Here is a 22,066-nt window from a genome sequence, read left to right as displayed (position 1 = left end):
AGAGACAGCTCTAATACAATCTAATCAAGTATATAGAAAGTATATCTAATTATCATTAATTATTTAACTCCTGAGTATATGACATATCAGACATCCATTTCCATTTAAATACACTGTTTCTCTGAACAAACACAGAGTAGCTACTAAACTTCGTTATTCTCAAAACTTGGGAAAGATAATGAAATTTTCTTTATCTATCTGCATCTCCTCTGTTTGGAGTCATCAATACCAGAAAAATCTTCATCACTGCCATTTTCTTCAATATATTTTCCATGAAAAATAATCCTCCTCAAGTTCAAGATTCTATGTCTCTGTAAAACTCTGGTATTAGCATTTTACTTATTTAGTTAGTAGTATTTAGTATTTAATTAGTAGTATTTTTATCAAATTCAACATACTTTTATTAAAAAGCTATAAATAAAGACAACATCAGGTAACACAGGAAAGAAGGTGTTCCTGGCCCTGACTAGTTATCAAAGCAGACTCACATTTAGGCAGACTTTGGTGAGTGCAAGAGTGAAGTATCAATAAAAATGAAGAGTCACAAGAGCATGAGTAGGAGAAGCACTAATTAAAACTAGTATAATTCAGGAGGCTTCTTGGATTTTAAAGAATAGATGGGATTTTAACAGACAATATGGAAGGGAAAGGGATTCTAAGCCAAGGGAATGACCAAAGCAAAGGCTCAGTAGAACAAAGTTCAGGGACTCAAAAATAAACGAACATGGCTAGAATGTAGAATCATGGCAGCATAGGATAAAACTGAATAACACAGGCAGGACTCAAAATGTAGAGATTTAACTACCGGGGTGAGAGATATTACAAACGCAGCAGGAAGTTATTAAGGGTTTGGAACTGGGGAGTGACATCGAATCTGTTTCGAGGCCATAAATGACAGCAAGCAGTATGAAAGATGAAACAGTGAGGAAACGACAAAAGCAGCAAGCTCAGTCAGGATGGTACTGCAGTAGAAAGGTTATGGGAGCCCAAACACGGGCAGTAAAATAAGACAGATTTGAGAGATACTGCAGAAGTAAAACCAAGAAGATGAGATGACTGAGTAGGAGAGAGAAGATGATGAACCTGAAACTGAGCCTGAGCAGCTGAGAGTAGGGTCTTAAAAAAATACATATATATTAATAAAGCTAATACATTTAAAGGGCTTACTATGTGTCAGGCATTTTATATTTTTTATTATTTAATTAATTTTCATTCACAATCCTCTAAGATTGATTCGATTATCCTCACTTTATAGATTAACAAACCTCAGCTGAAAGAAATTAATCCAAGACGCAATCTCAGTAACTCACACCTGTCACCACTACATAATATTAACTGAGGGAACTCAGAAGAGGAAGTTGGTTTGCTAATGAAGAGGATACATTCAATGTTCAGACATGGCGAGTGTGAGGTGTCTGAAAGATATTAATATGGCATGTCTAGCAGGCAGCTTGGGAAAGAGGAGCAAGTAGGGAAAGAGATTTGTGAAATCATGTATAAGACTGTTGACACTGTTGGGAGTGACCTGTCTGTCTGCTAATTCCCTCACACAGGATAATCAAAATGAAATAGAATATTTATCAAATCAACATGTTGCACACCTTAACCTTAAATAATGCTGTAAGCCAATTATATCTCAATAAAATTTTAAAAATTAAAAAGAAGGACTTCCTTGGTGGTCCAGTGGTTAAGATTCCACTCTCCCAATGCAGGGGGCGCAGATTCGATCCCTGGTCAGGGAACTAAGATCCCGCATGCCACGCTGTGTGGCCAAGAAAAAAGAAAATTAAAAAGAAACTGGAGTACAGTTTTGAAAAGATTTGGAATTTCTCCCTTTGGGAGTAGGGGGGTAGGTAGTATGATGGAGTCAGAAAAGGACAGGAGTGGCAGGCTTCTCTTATTTAAGACAAAAACAAAACCATGTGAAAAATGTTTGGAAACACTGGGCAATCAATGTTTTAAGTGTGCTGTATTCACCCTTATAAGAATATCGTGCTAATTTTTTTAGTTGTTCTCACATGAGGCAGAATTAATGCCACTCTTTGAGACCCAATCTTTGTTTCTCCATATCTTCTATGCAGATGAAACACACTGAGTTGATGAAAACGCACTGAATTTCTTAACACTTCTTCACAGATTCTCAAATGTTAGGGCTTCTAACACCTATTCAGCAGTATTTATCATACTTCCCAGCAGGAAAACTTATATGGAACTTAAGTATTAGAGGCACTGTGCAAAAGTAAACAACATTTACTGCGTTTACTAAACCCAGTAAAGTAAAACTCGTGATAAAATTTCAATTATTGTCAAAGGAGCAGAGGTATATTCATGAATGGGGGAAAATAAAGCATAAGAATACATAAAAAATGGAGAAAAATCATAAATGTATCTTGACTTGAATACAAGAAATTTAAAAGCTTCATAAGAGTTCCAAATTAAACCTCTCATGATGAATTTGTAAAAATCTTCAGAATGCACAAACTTTAAATCTAACAAATTTAGAGACATAACTAAAAATATAAAAGGTAATTTAATAACAGAATACAATGAACTCTATTCCAGTAATTTTCACTAATTTATTTATTTCATAAACATTGAATGCTTACTATATGGCAAGCACCATACTTAAACTTATTTAGGGGAAATGGACTATTCCAAACCCTGAGTAAACCAAAAACCATTAAATAGAGTAGGTATCAAAATCCATTCCCCACTCTCACATATAGACACAGTCATATACACATGTGTGTACAAGCACGCGTATTAGACCATGATGGTATTACGGAAGAATTTTTGCTATACGTTCCCCATAAAAGCTAACTCTTATTTCTACAAGCTGTTCAAAAATACAGAAAGAGAACTCATTCATTTTGATTACTTCCATAATCAAAGACCACGAGAAAAAAACTATATGCTAATTTCACTTACCAGAATAGATGGAAAAATCCTAAACGATTATTAAATAGAATCCAGTGAAGCATTATATATCACCCTAGATATCTGCCCCAAAGAAATTAAAATATATGCCCACACAAAGATTTGGACATGAATGTTCCTATTAGCTGTATTTATAATAGCCAAAAACTGGACACAACTAAAATGTACATCCAACAGGTGAACAGATAAACAAATTGTGGTACACCCATATAATAAAACTACTTAGCAAACAGAGGAATAAGCTATTCATATGCAATATATATATATGATTATTTCATAGAGCCAATGACTTTATTTCCACTATAGTTCACTTACCGCCTTAGTCCAAACCACCATCATCCTACCTGGATTACTGCATTTGACTCCAGACTGGTCAGTCATCTTGTTCTTTCTGGATTTCTTGGCAACGAGCTAACTAGGACCAGGGGCTCCTCCTAACATCTTCCCAAGGGACTTCTGCAGTCTCTAGTTACCAGACAGCTGGTTCTTAGCAACTCCTGTAAATAGGTGGCACCCAAGACTCACACTTTTTACCTCACTTATCACATTGACCCCCATAAAAAGAGAGAGTGCAGGGGTGCACTGGGGTAGGTTGAGTCCCTTTCCTGGAGTCCAGTCTCATGATACAGCCAACTGTGCTCAACTCAAATACTCCTCTCCACAGGACACCAAGAGAATATGGCGTCTCTATACAGGATCATCCTTCCACCTACGAATTCAAGCCTGATGTTCACCTGGAATGTACTGAGAGCAAGATCTCAAAAATACTTGCTGAATGAATACTTGCATAAAGAAAACTTCAGTAGCCTGTGAACCATGACATTTCTTTTTTTAAAATTATGATAAAATATACATGACATAAAATTTATTACTTCAACTATTTTGAAGTGTATACAACATTTTTCTTAACAATTTGCTCCCTCCTGTAATTTTTCAATAAGTGTATATCTCTAATTTTTTGTTTTGTTTTGTTTTTTTGGGTTTTTTTTGTGCTGTACGCGGGCCTCTCACTGTTGTGGCCTCTCCCATTGCGAAGCACAGGCTCCGGACGCGCAGGCTCAGCGGCCATGGCTCACGGGCCCAGCCGCTCCGCGGCATGTGGGATCTTCCCAGACCGGGGCACGAACCCGTGTCCCCTGCATCGGCAGGCGGACTCTCAACCACTGCGCCACCAGGGAAGCCCTCTAATTTTTTTTTTTAATCAAATACTTTGGTCCTGCTTTTTGTGAACCAGGCATTATTCTAGGTGCTTTCTAAACATTAACTTATTCATTATAATACTCACAACAATCCTGTGAAAGCACTTTTAATGAGATATCTGAGGCAGAGAGAAGTAACTTGTCTAAGGTCATATACTGAGATAGTATATGGCAGAGGAGTCCATCTGGCTGATCCAGCTCACACACTTAGCATCTAACACAACGACTGCTTTAACCTCACTGCGCCATACTACATGTTTACTGACCTGTGTGTGTGCCACTAAGTGAAAGTCACACTGAGAAACTGTGCAATTAGGCAGTACCTTAATCACTCACCTAGTCTATAAAACCTTAATCCAGTGATAAAAAATAAAATAGATAATATTCAGTCACATACAGGCCTAAAGAGCCCTTCACAAAAGTTCATGTCAAGAGAACTTAGCTCAAGCTCACTGTTAACAGCAATAATGATGAAAGATTTCCTTTCTTAAGTGGCTTTTTTTTTTTTTGTGGTACGCAGGCCTCTCACTGTTGTGGCCTCTCCCGCCGCGGAGCACAGGCTCCGGACGCGCAGGCTCAGCGGCCATGGCTCACGGGCACAGCCGCTCTGAGGCATGTGGGATCTTCCCGGTCTGGGGCACGAACCCGTGTCCCCTGCATCGGCAGGCGGACTCTCAACCACTGCGCCACCAGGGAAGCCCCTTAAGTGGCTTTTTAATCATGCTCTTTGAAGTTAGAACAGAAGAATAGAAAAAGGATCACTATAATCTGGTTCAATGTTACAGGGAAAATAAAACATTCAACTAATTATTTTAAACGTAAATAATATAAGAAAAATACCGTAAGAATAAGAATGAAACAAGTTAAGAAATATTAACTCTGAATACTTAAATCATTTAGATATATTTTATTAGACACTAAGCAGGATGAGTGTTTTGCATGTAAAGGAGTGGGGGGAGGGTTTAAACAAAGAGGAAAGAAAAATGCTAATGAACGTTTTTTATTCCATTTCTTTAACAAATTTAATACATAGGATTTAAGCTTTCCGAAGATAATATATATTTCAGGTTCAATATACAGTAAGTAAAAGTAAAAAAAAATACATTGCCAGGATTCAAGTTCATAATGCTTCTAACATTTTCACACTACTAGGTACCTCTAGCAAGCATTTGCTGCTTTGTATACTACAGCCTGGCAAAAAAAAAAAAAAAAAAAAATTCTCGTAGCCAGCTTTTGAGCTTGTTCTTTAAGATGTTCTAATTTAAATGCAGTTGCAGACTTCACAAGTATTATGGTTTTAGAGCAAGTCTTGGTTGGCAATATTAGAGCAACGTGATTAGAAAAGGCTTTTGCACATTCTACTTGACACTCACTGCCTACTTCTCTATACTGCTCTGGTTTTATAAAAGTCACCACTGATGTTTTGAGGGGAGGCAAGGGAGGGTACCTTCACATTCTCTCTCTCTTTATCTGCATAATCAAGCCTATGCTCTATTAGAAATATTATAAGTGAAATTCTCTTGCTATGTGAATACCTAATGCTGTAGTAAATCACAGTATTGATATTTTTTGTGTTCAAATGACATGCCTATTAAAATGTTTTAACTTCCCCAAGTTTATGTAGTTTACCATTTCATATACTACTTGAAATATAGCCTCCATGGGATCATTTCTGCAATGTGAAATGAAATACACAATCATCATTCCTTTACATTCAAACAAAGAAAACCAAAGTAACTGGTTATAAACATGTGGGAGATAAGCTTAAAAAAAAAAAAAAAAAAGGCCCTGGCACTTACTAGCTGTATGTACTTGGGTAACATATTCTAACTTTCCAAGCCTCGGTTTCCACATTTATAAAGTGTAAAATACATAAAGGCAAAGGCCATTTTCATTTTGTTCAACATAAAAGAGAGACTGCCCAATTAATATGTGTGGCGAGGTAGGGAGCAAGTAAAGACTTAGACCACATTTGAACTTTTCAGGCATATAGCAAGCACGTAATATTAATGGCATCTGAATTTGCAAAAATCCCAAATTAAATTTTAGATCGAGACTCCTGCTTTCAGCCAAGAGGGAACTGCAGGGACTGGATTTATCCTCCTTGAAAGAACTGAAAAATTGGACAAAACATATGAAATAATGGTTTCCAGACAGTAGACATCATGCAGCAGAGGACTGTGATCCCTAAGAGAGGGGAAACAAACAGAAGTGAACTCCATGACTGACTGAACTTACTGCCTGGAGTTTCTAGGCCTCAGCACTGGGAGGGGGAACTCAGGCAGAGCCTGATAGTCTCTTGAGTTGAGGAGACAGAATTGTGAGTTTGGGGAAACGATGGCAGTTGGAGTCCTCAGTACAGAATACAAGAGAGGAGAGAGCTGCGTAGAGAGAGGAAGCTTAGGAGATCTACAGCTGAGCACTGATGAACACAGGGAAAGAACCACCTGAAAGGAGTACAGCAAACACTCCCCAGTTCTCACAAGGGAGGAGGAGGGGGGTGGAAATCTGTAGATGGGTAGAGCACGGGTAGAATCTAGCATGTGGCTAGATTAAAAGCTATTCATATATCCAGAGAAAACTCTAATCTGAAAAGATACATGCACCCTAATGTTCACAGCAGCACTCTTCGCAATAGCCAAGACATGAAAGCAACCTCAATGTCCATCAACAGATGTATGGATAAAGAAGATGTGGGGTGTATGTGTGTGCATGTGTATACACATACATATACACACATAATGGAATATTACTCAGCCATAAAAAAGAATGAAATAATGCCATTTGCAGCAACATGATGGACCTAGAGATTATCATACTAAGTGAAGTAAGACGGAGAAAGACAAATACCATATGATATCACTTATATGTAGAATCTAAAAAAATGATACAAATGAACTTATTTACAAAACAGAAATAGACTCACAGACATACAAAAAAAACTCATGGTTACCAAAGGGGATAAGGGGCAGGGGGAGATAAATTAGAAGTTTGGGATTAACATATACACACTGTTATATATAAAATAAACAACAAGGACTTGCTGTATAGCACAGGGAGCTGTATTCAATATCTATAATGGAAAAGAATCTGATAAAGAATAAATATACACACATACATATAGAGAGAGAATTACTGCTGTACACCTGAAAATAACATGACATTGTATTACAAAATTAACTATACTTCAATTAAAAAAAGGTTAATTAAAAAAAACAAAAGCTATTCTGGCCCTGCCTAACAAAGTTTAAAAGGATCAAACTATTCAGCTGTATCCCAGAACACAGCTCAAGAATATTTATAAGAATACAAAGTATCCAGCACCTACCACAGTAAAATTAACAATGTCTAGCATCCGATCAAAAATTAGCAAACATGCAATGAAGCAAGAAAGTATGACTTAGTGAGGATAAGAACAAATCAATAGAATTAAATCCATGAGTGACACAGATGACAGAACTGACAGACAAGGATATCAAAAGTTATTATAACTATATTTTATTTATACAAAAAGGTAGAGAAACTCTTGTATATGTTAAGACATGGAAAACATAAAAAAGATCTAAATCCAACTTCTAGAAATGAAAACTAAAATGGAAGGGACTCGCAGCAGATTAACTACTGCAAAAGAAAAGATTAACTGACTCAAAAACACAGTGATAGAAACTCCCCAAAATAAAACACTGAAAAAAAGTGAGCAAAGCACCAGTGGCCTGTGGGACAATATCAAGTGCCCAAATATATATATAAATGGAGTCCCCTGAAGGAGAGTAGAAGGAAGGGAACAAAAGAATTTTTTTCTGAAGAAATTATAAGATAAAAATTTTCAAAAACTATAAATTTTAGATTAAAATAGTACAAAGAGCAAATTATGACATTGTCATATCTCTTTCCCAAGTCCAAAGAAGACATTTCTATTCCACCCAGGAACCTTTATCCACTGAACCCCTCAAGACAACAATCTAAGCAGCTACAACCTATCCACAGGACCAGCAATTATTAAAATCTATTTACCAGCCTTGATATTCTGTTCCCTTGAAATGTACAATGGTTCAAACATAAAAAGGGGTGAGATTAGCCTGCCTTGCGCCAGAATTATAAAGCAGTATTGGAACAGTATAACAAGTCTACTCTTTAAGAGATGAGAAGGAACAGTACCAAAATGACAACAGCATTAATCACTTTCAAAAATGGCTATAGCATTTCTGAAATGTAGACATCAATACAGCAGTTCTTAAAGTGTGTTATGCAATCCCTAGGAGTCCTTGAGACTCTTTCAGAGGGTCTGCAATGTTCAAATTATTTCCATAATAATATTAAGACACCACATGATTCATCTTTTCCACTGTGTTGATACTTGCATTGAAGGCACAAAGTTGGGTTGAGTCTGCTGGTGCCTTAGCTGAATCAAGGCAGGAGCACTGAACTGTACATGTAGGCACTGTACTCTTCACCATGACTTGCAGTAAAAACAAAAACAAAATGCTAGTTGCACTTAAGAATATCCTTGATGAAGCAGGATAGACCATTAATTTTATTAAAGTTTGAATATTGAGGACATTTTTTAAAACATTGTGTGTGACAAAATAAGAAGTACATGAAAAGCACTCCTGTTTCTCCCCGCCCTCCCGCCGCCGTCGCCGCCCGCTCTTGCTTTCTCGCGCTCCCCGCCCGTTGCTCTCCGTTGGTTCTCTCGTTAGTCCGCCGCAGCTTCCTTAGCCACCCGCCGTAGTCTTTGAGCTTGCGACTCGCGGACAGGAGTCCTCGGCGCGGAGAGGCCGGACACGGAGTCGTCGCCTGAGTACCTTTCATCTGAGAAGTTCAAGGCACTTTGTAGAACTTCTGCCACACAGGCTGTGGGTCTTGCAGCACATTTGTAAGCAATGGCTGCCATCCGGAAGAAACTGGTGATTGTTGGAGATGGAGCCTGTGGCAAGACTTGCTTGCTCATTGTCTTTAGCAAGGACCAGTTCCCAGAGGTGTATGTACCTACGGTGTTTGAGAACTATGTGGCAGATATTGAAGTGGACGGAAAGCAGGTAGAGTTGGCTTTGTGGGACACAGCTGGGCAGGAAGATTATGATCGCTTGAGGCCTCTCTCCTACCCGGATACTGATGTTATACTGATGTGTTTCTCCATTGACAGCCCTGATAGTTCAGAAAACGTCCCAGAAAAATGGACTCCAGAAGTCAAACATTTCTGTCCCAACGTGCCCATCATCCTGGTTGGGAACAAGAATGATCTTCGAAATGATGAGCACACAAGGCGGGAGCTAGCCAAGATGAAGCAGGAGCCAGTGAAACCGGAAGAAGGCAGAGATATGGCAAACAGGATTGGCGCTTTTGGGTACATGGAGTGTTCAGCAAAGACCAAAGATGGAGTGAGGGAGGTTTCTGAAATGGCCACGAGAGCTGCTCTGCAAGCCAGACGTGGGACGAAAAAATCTGGGTGCCTTGTCTTGTGAAACCCTGCTGCAAGCACAGCCCTCATGCAGTTAATTTTGAAGTGCTGTTTATTAATCTTAGTGTATGATTACTGGCCTTTTTCATTTATCTATAATTTACCTAAGATTACAAATCAGAAGTCGTCTTGCTACCAGTATTTAGAAGCCAACCATGATTATTAATGATGTCCAACCCACCTGACCCACCAGGGTCCTTCTGACACTGCTCTAACAGCCCTCCTCTGCACTCCCACCTGACGCACTAGGCGCTAATTCAAGGAATTTCCTAACTTCTTGCTTCTTTCTAGAAAGAGAAACAGTTGGTAACTTTTGTGAATTAGGCTGTAACTACTTTATAACTAACATGTCCTGCCTATCCTCTTTCAGCTGCAAGGTACTCTGGTGAGTCACCACTTCAGAGCTTTACTCATTTTAACAGATTTCATTGGCATAGCTCTGGGTGGCAATCCAGTTTTTTGAAAATGTGCTCAGCCAGAAAGGCCCAAGTCCACGCAGCTGTGGCAAAGTTACAGTTCTGTGGTTTCATGTTAGTTACCTTATAGTTACTGTGTAATTAGTGCCGCTTAATGTATGTTACCAAAAATAAATATATCTACCCCAGACTAGATGTAGTATTTTTTGTATAATTGGATTTCCTAATCCTGATATTTGTCATCCTCACAGAAAGTGTATTGGTTTTTTTAAAAAAAAAAGAAAGTGTATTTGAAAATAAAGTCAGATGGAAAATTCAAAAAAAAAAGAAAAGCACTCCTGTTGTAATAACAGTTGTCCTCAGGAAACGCATTTGTACAATGTCTTTTTTGTTGTTGTTTTTAAAAAATTTTTTTATTGGAGCATAGTTGATTTACATGTGCATAGTTGATTTACATGTGCAATGTTTAAATAGTTGAAGTAGTCGCTCTTTGGTGGAATACTTTTTTCTGTAAACCATATTTTAGTGTACAATTGAGTAGCATTAAGTACATCCACACGTTGTATAATCATCACATCTATCCATGTCCAGAATTTTTCATCATTCCAAACAGAAATGTTAGCAGTAACTACCTACTCTCTCTCGACCCAGCCTCCTGGTAACCTCATTTCTAACTTTCTGTCTCTATGAATTTGCCTAGATACCTCATATAAGTGTAATCATACAATATTTGTCTCTGTGTCTGATTTATTTCACTTAGCACAATGTTTTTAAGGTTCAGCCATGTTGTAGCATGTATCAGAACTTCATTTCTTTTTATAGCTGGATAATATTCCATTGTATGTGTACATCACACATTGCTTGTCCATTCATCTACTGAGGGACACTTGGGTTGCTCCTACCTTTTGGCTACCATAAAATGCTGCTATGAACACGGGTGTACAAATATCTGTTCAAGTCCCCACTTTTGATTCTTTGGGGGTAAATACCTAGAAGAATCACTGGATCATATGGTAATTCCATCTTCAACTTTTTGAGGAACCACTAAACTTTTTAAACAGTGGTTGCACTATTTTACATCTCCACTAGCAAAGGATGAGGGTTCCAATGTCTCTTCGCCAACTTTTGTCAGTCTCTCTTTTTTCATAATAGACATTCTAATGGGTGTGAAGTGGTATCTCTTGGTTTTGATTTGCATTTCCCTGATGACGTTGAGCTTTGTTTCATGCACTTATTGGCCAACTGTATAACTTCTTGGAAGAAGTGTCTATTCAAATCTTCTGCTCGTTTTTGAATTGGGTTTTTGTGTGTGTGTGTTTTTCTGTTGAGTTGTTAGAGTTCTTTACATACTCTGGATTTAAATCCCTTACCAAATATATGTTTTGCAAAAATTTTCTCCCAATTTGTGGGTTGTCTTTTCACTCTCTTGTTAGTGTCCTTTGATGGATAAAGTTTTAAATTTTGATGAAGTTCAACTGATCAGTTTTTTCTTTTATTGTCTATGCTTTTGGTGTCATAACTCAAGAAATCATTGCCCAATCCAAGATCATGAAGATTTTCTAAGGGTTTTTATTTAGCTCTTAAATTTAGGTCTTTGATCACTTAAACTTAATTTTTGTATGTAAGTCCAACTTCATCCTTTTGATTGTGGTTATCCAGTTTTCCCAGCACAATTTGTTGAAAAGACTTGGCATCCCTGTTGAAAATTAATTGACCATATGTGTGAAGGTGTATTTCTGGGCTATTTTATTCCATTGGTCTATATGTCTGTCCTTAATGCCGGTACCACACCATCTTGATTACCGTAGCTTTGTAGTAAAGCTTTGAAATCAGGAAGTGTGAGTCTTCCAATTCTGTCGTTTTTCTAAATCGTTTTGTTTTTTTTTGAGGTCCCTTGAGATTTTATTTTTTTGGCTGCATTGGGTCTTTGTTGCTGCGTGTAGCCTTTCTCTAGTTGCGGCAAGTGGGGGCTACTCTTCGTTGCAGCGCATGGGCTTCTCATTGCGGTGGCTTCTCTTGTTGTGGAGCACAGGCTCTAGGCGCGTGGGCTTCAGTAGTTGTGGCACATGGGCTCAGTAGTTGTGGCTCGCGGGCTCTAGAGAGCAGGCTCAGTAGTTGCGGCACGCGGGCTTAGTTGCTCCGCAGCATGTGGGATCTTCCTGGACCAGGGATCGAACCCATGTCCCCTGCATTGGCAGGCAGATTCTTAACCACTGTGCCACCAGGGAAGTCCCACTGAGACTCTTAATGAATTTTAAGATTAGCCTGTCAATTTCTACCAAAAGGGTAGCTAGAATTCTAACAGGAATTGCACTGGACCGCTAGATCAACGTGGGGAGTACTGCCATCTTAACAATACTCAATCTTCCCAATCTATGACATGGAATATCTTTCCATTTATTTGGTTCTTTTTTAACTTCTTTCAGCAGCATTTTATTGTTTTCAGCGTACAAGTCTTCTGCCTCTTTGGTTAAATTTATTCCTAAATATTTTATTCTTTTTGATGCTATTATAAATGGAATTGTTTTCTTAATTTCATTTTTGGATTGTTCACTGCTGGTGTGTAGAAAGAATACAATTGAGTTTTGTAAAGTTTTGCATTTGACCTTGTATCCTGCAACTTTACAGAACTCATCTATTGGTTCTAGTAGTAGTGTTTTTTTTAGTGGATTCCTTAGGATTTTCTACAAACAAGATTATGTCATGTACAAATAGAGATAGTTTTACTTCTTCCTTTTCCTCGTGGGTGCTTTTTACTTCTTTTTCTTGCCTAATCGCTCTGGATAGAACCTCATATGTTGAATAGAAGCTATGCTGAATAGAAGTGGTGAGAGCAGACACCCTTGTCTTATTTCTGATGTTAGGTGGAAAGCTTTCAGTCTTTCACCACTGAGTATAATGTTAGCTGTGGGATTTTCATACATGGCATGGAATACCATTTCTACTTAAAAGAATGACTAATAGACAAAGAATGGTTACTCAGACTCCAGTATTTGGCAGACAGTTTCTCCAAAAGAAACAAAGTGACCTGTCACCTCAAGGAAAACAACTGATAGTTTTTGTTGTCAATGATAAAACTCAAGCTTTTAAGCAAAAATCAGAATTTAAAAAAAAGCCTATCCTCCACTATGAGCTTAACAGTTTCCAAATAAAACTTTTCTAATGATATTTAATTAATGAATGTGATTGTACAATGTGTCAACACTTGAAAATCTACATAACCTAGTGAACCAATATTTTCCAAGCGACCAAGGTATGATGCTACAAAATCGTGCATGTGTAAAAGATTCATTCCAAATGAAAGATAGACCAATGAATGTTAATGTAACAAGGTATAAAATGTTCGTTGAGGCAGTTTAAGAGATTTGCAAAAATGTAAAACTACTTATTTTTAAAAATATTTTCTAGGGAGTTCCCTAGTAGCCTAGTGGTTAGGGTTCCAGGCTTTCACTGCCGTGGCCCAGGTTCAGTCCCTCCTAGGGCAGCTAAGATCCTGCAAGCTGTGGGGCATGGCCAAAAGGAAAAAAAAAAAAGAATTGAAAAAAAATTTTTTCCATTAAAATGTCTTCACGTTAAAAAAAATGTTTTTAGGGCTTCCCTGGTGGTGCAGTGGTTAAGAGTCCACCTGTCGATTCAGGGGACGTGGGCTCGTGCCCCGGTCCAGGAGGATCCCACATGCCACGGAGTGGCTGGGCCCATGAGCCATGGCCGCTGAGCCTGCGTGTCCGGAGCCTGTGCTCCGCAACGGGAGAGGCCGCAACAGTGAGAGGCCCGCGTACCGAAAAAAAAAAAAAAAAAAAAAAAAGTTTTTATGTCAACATGTAATGGGCTTGTTACTGTTATTATTAAATGTTAACAGTTATTTTAAATATTTAAATATTTTTCAATTTCTCAGTTTTAATACTGAATATAGTAAATATTGATAGATATAACCCACATACATGAAAGTTCTTTGAGGTCCTCGATTTACAGAGTGTAAAGGGGTCCTGAAACCAAAAAACTTGAGGAAAAAACTGTATTAATTAACAAAAGCTCTACACAGCAAGTATATATTTGGTTTAAAGCAAACAAACAGTACTTTAGGCACTTATTCAGCCAACCCCTATATTAGAATTTCAGCCAACCCCTACATTAGAATTTCTTAAGATCTTATTATCACATATTAACAAACCATAGTAACTTATGATTGACTGGTCTGCAAGCACTGTCATATTAGAGTTGTACAGGATGGTTTTGAGAACTAAATGTGACTTCTTCACCGTCATGAAACGTCACCTTCTCCATTTTAGCCCAGTTTTTTAGCCTCTTAAGCTGGGAACTTAGAACTTTGTCCAACTAGGTTCACTGAACTCAACTGAATCTACCAATCATGTTACTACAAGAAATGGGAAGTTTTCCAGGATTGTCCTTGTGAATCCAAGCTGTCACCTAAGAAGTATCACATCTTTTTCTTCATTTAAAAAATAATTTGGTTGATTATATATTAATTATAGAAAATTTAGAAAATATAAAAACAGAAAGAAAATTTAAATTACCTCTAATTCCAGTAACTAGAAATAAGTACTGTTGATATTTTGGTATCATTCCTTCCAGGTTTTTATTATATAATAAATATATTATTATATATAAATATATATTTATATTTATTATATTTCTTACTTTTTACAAAAATGAGATCTTATTAGTTATACATACAATTCTGTGGTCTCTTCTCCTTTATAGGAATATTATAGTCATCATGCTGTACATTATATCCCCAGGACTTATTCATCTTATAACTAGAAATTTGTACCTTTTGACACCTTCACCTATTTCTTTAATACATTGTTTGCCTATCATTAATCTTTTTTTTTTTTTTTGCGGTACGCGGGCCTCTCACTGTTGTGGCCTATCCCGTTGCGGAGCACAGTCTCCAGACACACAGGCTCAGCGGCCATGGCTCACGGGCCCAGACGCTCGGCGGCATGTAGGATCCTCCCGGACTGGGGCACAAACCCGTGTCCCCTGCATCAGCAGGAGGACTCTCAACCACTGCGCCACCAGGGAAGCCCTATTGTTAATCTTTATCGACAAAAAATTTTTAGTGTCTACATTGTACACCATATCTTCTCTTGTTTATGTAATTCATCTTACGTTGGACATTTAGGTTGTTTCTAGGTTTTGCCTTTCATATACAGCATCTAAATGAATGGCTTTGTAATTGTATTTTAACCCAAATCCCTTTTCTGTTCTTTCTGATAAATTTCTAAAAGTGGAACTATTGAGCAAAATTTTAAATCTTTCTATATAAATCACCCTCCAGACAGAAAGGCTAAACCAGTTTCATTCTACCACAACCAGGTATGAGAGTACTCACATTCCTATACCCTCCTTTTAAACACTAATTATAAGTAGATTTTTCCCTTTGTTGTGTTTGATTTTTCCCTTTTTTTTGCCAATTTTGCAGGTCAAAAGAAAATTACTTTATGACTAACAAATTGGACTGTTCTTTAACATTCATATTTGGTCTTTTATGCTTCTTATTTCATGGATTATTTATTTCCTTTGCTAATTTTCTATTTAGACAGAATTTGGAGGGGGGAAGGGAGGATACTTATTTATTTTTCTTTCCTTTTTTAAAAATTGAAGTGTAGTTGATTTACAATGTTGTGTTAATTTCTGCTGTACAGCAAAGAGATTCAGTTATACATATACATACATTCCTTTTTTTTTTTTTTTTTTTTGCGGTACGTGGGCCTCTCACTGTTGTGGCCTCTCCCGTTGCGGAGCACAGGCTCCGGACACGCAGGCTCAGCGGCCATGGCTCATGGGCCCAGCCGCTCCGCGGCATGTGGGATCTTCCCGGACCGGGGCACGAACCCGTGTCCCCTGCATTGTTAGGCGGACTCTCAACCACTGCACCACCAGGGAAGACCCATTCTTTTTTATATTCTTTTCCATTATGGTTTATCACAGGATATTGAATATAGTTCCCTGTGTTATACAGTAGGACCTTGTTGTTTATCCATTCTACATATACTAGTTTGCATCTGCTAATCCCAAACTCCCACTCCATCCCTCCTCTACCCCCCTTCCCTTTGGCAACCACAGGTATGTTCTTTAAGTCTGTGAATCTGTTTCTGTTTTGTAAATAATTTCATTTGTATCATTTTTTTAGATTCCGCGTATCAGTGATATCATATGATATTTGTCTTTGTCTGACTTACTTCACTTAGTATGATTATCTCTAGGTCCATCCATGTTGCTGCAAATGGCATTATTTCATTCTTTTTTTATGGCTGAGTACTATTCAATTGTATATACATACACACACACACACACCACATCTTCTTTATCCATTCATCTGTCAGTGGACATTTAGGTTGCTTCCAATGTCTTGGCTTTTGTGAATAGTGCTGCTATGAACGGAGTGCATGTATCTTTTTGAATTACAGTTTTGTCCAGATATATGCCCAGGAGTTGGATTGCTATTATCATATGGCAACTCTATTTTTAGCTTTTTTGAGGAACCTCCATACTGTTTTCCATATTGGCTGCACCGACTTACATTTCCACCAACAGTACAGGAGGGTTCCCCTTTTAGAGAGAATCTTTTGTTTTTGTTTTTTTATTCCTTGCCTACTACTTTAATCTATTCTCTCCTTTCTTCCTTTGTTGTGTCTCCTTTTAAATCTCCTGTGCTGACTTCTCTCCCCCGCCAGATGATTTTGCCCACTCTCATGGCTTTAAATACTGTTCTTGAACATCACAAAATTTCTATCTCTATTCCAGACCTCTCCTTCTGAACTCCAAACTCTAATATAGCCAACCAATTGCCTGCTTGACATATCACCTTAGATGGCCCATGAGAATATCTCAAACTTAAAGCTGTCCGAAATGGAACTCTTAATTCCCCTCTCTCAATGTACTTCTCCCCACATTTGTACTCTGAATTCTGTATTTTAGTAACTGCCGCCACCAATGGGCAGAGTTAATGACCACAAACCTACATCCTTGATTCTTCCCTGTCATCTTTTCTCACCCTTCTCTTGTCTAATCCACCAGCAATTCTTATTGAGTCTAGCTCCAGTCCACCTCTTATTGGTCCATTTTTCTTCCTTTCAACTTTTTCATCCTTAGTCTACACTATCTCATCTCTTATCTGGTATACAGCAGTAACCTTTTAACCTATCCCTCTACTTCCTTCATTGTTACTTCCACAAGCCTAATCCATTTCCCACACAACAGCCACTGTAGAAGAAAAATCAGATCATGACTTTCCCCTGGTTTTATACCTTTCCATGGCTTCCCATTACACCATCTATACACTGGCTCAAACCAGAAACCTATCCAATCCATTAGCAAATCATGTTATGCTAGCTTTAAAACACAGCAAGTTCTGTCCATTTCTTTCCATCTCTACTACCACCACTTTGTTTCAAGCCATCATCATCTCTCTCCTGAACCAAAAAGATACAGGAGCATGGTGCTGCCCCTTTCCCAGTTGTAAGAAAGGCATTCCTAATGTAAGTGGGAATCTTTTCTCACCAAGCCCAAACTCCTCAACAAAAAGTTCTAAGCCACCATTCTCTACCAATAGGATTTGGCACACTTGTTGAAACCTATTTTCAGGGTGCTAGGGAAAAACTATAGCAGTACAAATACTGCTGTTAGCTTGTGAATCACCACTCTTCCACTGGAGGATAATCTGGAAACCAAAAGAATACTAGTTCAGTGGTTATAGCTTGGAAACTAGCTAGAAAACGAGAGAACATAAGGTTATAAGCATCATGAGAGCTGTTTACTGCTCTATCACTGTTCTTAGAGCAGTGCCTACCACAGAGAAAATACTCACTACTATTTTTTCTTTAATGAATGGTTAGCACATAAGCTTTTAGTTATTTCTGAATTATTCCTGGCTGAATACAACAAAACCAAATTTTGACAATTTCAGTTTATAACTACCTCTAAAGAGACAACATAGTTACAACAGAAAAGTTTAATCTTACTTCCAAAATGGATACAATAAGACAATGACAATTTAAAATTAACTGCACTGTATAATCCCATTCAGCTTCTACTATAACATCCTGCGCTCTAACGAAAACAGGCACAAAAACGAGAGTTAAAGATAAAAGGCAAGAAAGCAGCTTATGGTTTTGCTGAATTAATTTTTTTATAAAGTCTAAGAAGAATGAGGGCAAATATCTTTTGAGAAGTTAATTTACCTAATATCCTCTCTAAAACAAAAACAGGAAGCAACTATATTATATACTGATAGATACACTTATGTACACTCTTCTAGAGAATATTTAAGGGATTAGCTCTTCAACATCCAGTCTGGCAACAAATTCCCTCATGTACATGGCTTTGGGGGAATAGATATGTTCCCCAAGCCATAGCAGGTTTGTTTAGAGATGACACCTTGCCCTCGCTGGACTAATCACAGCACTTAGCTTTTCTTTCCAGAGTTGACTGGTCCAGAGATAATCAATTGATCTATACCAAGCCTAAGTCAAAACTGGAACCAAGAGGTAGATGCTCTGCTACCGTAAGAAACCCGTAAGATGTAAATCTTGGGTGTAGCAGAGGGCAGATTTCCCCACAATTCAGACATTATTTAATCTGCATTGAGAGAATGCAGTGTCCTGGTAGCACTTTCAACCATGGTTTCAGTTATTCCTGAGGCTTGCCTGCATTCTTGCCCTTAGTGCAACTCAAGATATTCACTTTTTCTAGAATACTACAAGTCTACAAATTTTCCTCTCCCAAGAAGAAAAAGCAGGAACAAAGCATAAAAGGCCTATAACATTCTTTTGTGATAAAAAACATTGAGCAAAAAAGAAATGAAACTTTCTCAACCTGATAAAGGGCATCTATGAAAATCCCACAGTTAACATCATACTCAATGGTGAAAGACTGAAAGCTTTCCTCCTAACATCAGGAACAAGACAAGGATGTCTGCTCTCACTACTTCTATTCAACATAGGTTCTATTCAACATATGAGGTTCTAGCCAGAGCGATTAGGCAAGAAAAAAAGCATCCACAAAGGAAAGGAAGAAGTAAAACTATCATCAATTGCATACATATAGAGATCATTCAAGATCATGCAAACATGATCTTATTTACATAATATTCTAGGGAATCCACTAAAAAAACAACTACTACTAGAACCAATAGATGAGTTCTGCAAAGTTGCAGGATACAAGGTCAAATACAAAACTTCACAAAATTCAACTATATTCATCCCACACACCAGCAATGAACAATCCAAAAATGAAATTAAGAAAACAATTCCATTTGTAATAGCATCAGAAAGAATAAAATATTTAGGAATAAATTTAACCAAAGAGGCAAAAGACTTATACACTGAAAACAATAAAATGCTGCTAAAAGAAATTAAAGAAGACCCAAATAAATGGAAAGACATTCCATGTTCATAGATTGGGAAGACTTAGTATTGTTAAGATGGCAGTACTCCCCACATTGATCTACAGGTCCACTGCAATTCCTATTAGAATTCCAGCTGCCCTTTTGGTAGTAATTTTCAGGCTAATCCTAAAATTCATTAAGAATCTCAAGGGGGGCTTCCCTGGTGGCGCAGTGGTTGAGAATCTGCCTGCTAATGCACGGGACACGGGTTCGAGCCTTGGTCTGGGAAGATCCCACATGCCGCGGAGCAACTAGGCACGTGAGCCACAACTACTGAGCCTGCGCGTCTGGAGCCTGTGCTCCACAACAAGAGAGGCCGCGAGAGTGAGAGGCCCGCGCACCGCGATGAAGAGTGGCCCCCGCTTGCCACAACTAGAGAAAGCCCTCGCACAGAAACGAAGACCCAACACAGCCAAAAGTAAGTAAGTAAGTCAGTAAGTAAGTAAATAAATAAATAAATAAATAAATAAAAAGAATCTCAAGGGACCTCAAAAAGCAAAAACAATTTAGAAAAAGGACAAAGTTGGAAGACTCACACTTTCTGATTTCAAAGCTTTACTACAAAGCTACAGTAATCAAGATGGTTTGGTACTGGCATAAGGACAGACATATAGACCAGTGGAATAAAATAGAGAGCCCAGAAATACACCTTTACACATACGATCAATTAATTTTCAACATGGATGCCAAATCCATTTGATAAGGAAAGGATAGTCTTTTCAACAAATGGTGCTGGGAAAACTGGATGACCACAAACAAAAGAATGAAGTTGGACCCTACCTTATACCATAAACAAAAACTAACTCAAAATGATCAGAAATGTAATCTTCATGACCTTGGATTAGGCAATGGTTTCTTACCTATGAAATCAAAAGCACAAGTACCCACAGAAAAAATACTGGACATCATCAAAATTTAAATCTTTTGTGCTTCAAATGATACTATCAGGAAAGTGAAAAGACAACCCACAGAATGGGAATAAAGTTTTATAAATCGTGTCTGATAAGAATCTAGTACCCAGAATATATAAAGAACTCTTACAACTCAACAATAAAAAGACAAGTAAGGACTCCCCTGGTGGCGCAGTGGTTAAGAATCTTCCTGCCAATGCAGGTGACACGGGTTCGAGCCCTGGTCCGAGAAGATCCTACATGCTGCAGAGCAACTAAGCCTGTGCGCCACAACTACTGAGACTGTGCTCTAGAGCCCGCGAGCCACAACTACTAAAGCCCACGCACCTAGAGCCCGTGCTCTGTGGCAAGAGAAGCCACTGCAATGAGAAGCTCGCACACCGCAACGAAGAGTAGCCCCCACTCACCACAACTAGAGCAAGCCCGCGTACAGCAACAAAGACCCAAAGCAGCCAAAAATAAAATAAATACATTTATTTTAAAAAAAGACAAGTGGGCTTCCCTGGTGGCGCAGTGGTTGAGAGTCCGCCTGCCGATGCAGGGGACACGGGTTCGTGCCCCGGTCCGGGAAGATCCCACATGCCACGGAGCGGCTGGGCCCGTGAGCCATGGCCGCTGAGCCTGTGCGTCCGGAGCCTGTGCTCCGCAGCGGGAGAGGCCACAACAGTGAGAGGCCCGCGTACCGCAAAAAAAAAAAAAAAAAAAAAAAAAAGACAAGTAACTCAGTTCAAAAAATGAGCAGAGGATTCAAACAGACATTTCTCCAAAGAACATATACAAATGGACAATAAACATGTAAAAAGACTGCTCATTATGTTACTCATTTGGGAAATGAAAATCAAAACCACAAAGAGATATCTACTTCATACCCAGTAAGATGGCTATAACCAAAATAATAATAATAATAAGTATTGGTGAGAAGTTGGAACCCCCATACGTTGCTCGGGGAATGTAAAATGGTGCAGCTGCAGTGGAAACAGTTTGGTGGTTCCTCAAAATGTTAAACATAGAACTACCATATGACTCAGTAATTCCAGTCCTAGGTATATACCCAATAGAACTAAAAACATAGAGCTTCACAAAAAATTGTACATAAATGTTCATAGCAGCATTATTAATAATAGTCAAAAGTGGAAACAACCCAAATGTCCATAATCAAAATGTCAATACAATAAAATATTATTTAGCCATAAAAAAGAAAGAAGTACTATTCTATGCTACAACATGGATGAACGTGAAGACATGTTAAGTGAAAGGAGCCAGACAAAAAAGGCCACGTGTTATATGATTCCACTTAAATGAAATGTCTAGAACAGGCAAATCCGCAGAGACGGAAAGTAAATATTAGTGATCACCAAAGGCTGGAGGGAAGCAGAAGTGGGGAAAGGGGAGTGACTGCTAATGCACATGGGGTTTCTTTTTGGGGTGACAGAAATGTTCTAGAATTATATAGTAGTGATGGTTGCACAACTTTGTGAACACACTAAAAACCACTAAATTATACACTTTACAAGGTAAATTTTTTAGTATATGAATTATATCTCAATTTTTTAAACTGAATACAAAAAAAGCCTCCTAACAACTAAACTACAGATCGCAAAGATGGTACAGTAAAGCCATATATTTTCCTTTACTGGAAAAAAAAAATGTATTCTCACCTCAAATTTATTTATTCTCACTTTATATATAATTTGTACAAACCTGGTTGTATGGTCAAAGCCTATAGTGGA

The 22,066-nt window shown here is 38.1% G+C and overlaps 2 protein-coding genes across 4 annotated transcripts in view; one reads left to right on the top strand and one right to left on the bottom strand.

Moving 5' to 3' along the window:
• Positions 1–22,066, bottom strand: part of CBL (Cbl proto-oncogene) — a 91,505-nt gene that overhangs the window by 45,886 nt on the left and 23,553 nt on the right. The gene's annotated exons all lie outside the window — the stretch shown is intronic.
• LOC309807939 (transforming protein RhoA-like) lies at positions 8,768–10,203 on the top strand. Its single transcript, XM_082627962.1, has one exon. It carries the CDS (start codon positions 9,020–9,022, stop codon positions 9,599–9,601), a length of 582 nt encoding a protein of 193 aa, XP_082484088.1. The 5' UTR covers positions 8,768–9,019; the 3' UTR covers positions 9,602–10,203.

This window comes from Mesoplodon mirus (genome assembly GCF_964341445.2).
Source record: "Mesoplodon mirus genome assembly, chromosome: 7".
NCBI lineage: Eukaryota > Metazoa > Chordata > Mammalia > Artiodactyla > Ziphiidae > Mesoplodon > Mesoplodon mirus.
Note: the sequence above shows the minus strand (reverse complement) of the source record. Positions and strands in the feature narration are given on the sequence as shown.

What these genes read in the sequence shown, in the direction of transcription:
- LOC309807939 (XM_082627962.1), top strand. Translation starts at nt 9,020, where the DNA reads ATGGCTGCCATCCGGAAGAAACTGGTGATTGTTGGAGATGGAGCCTGT.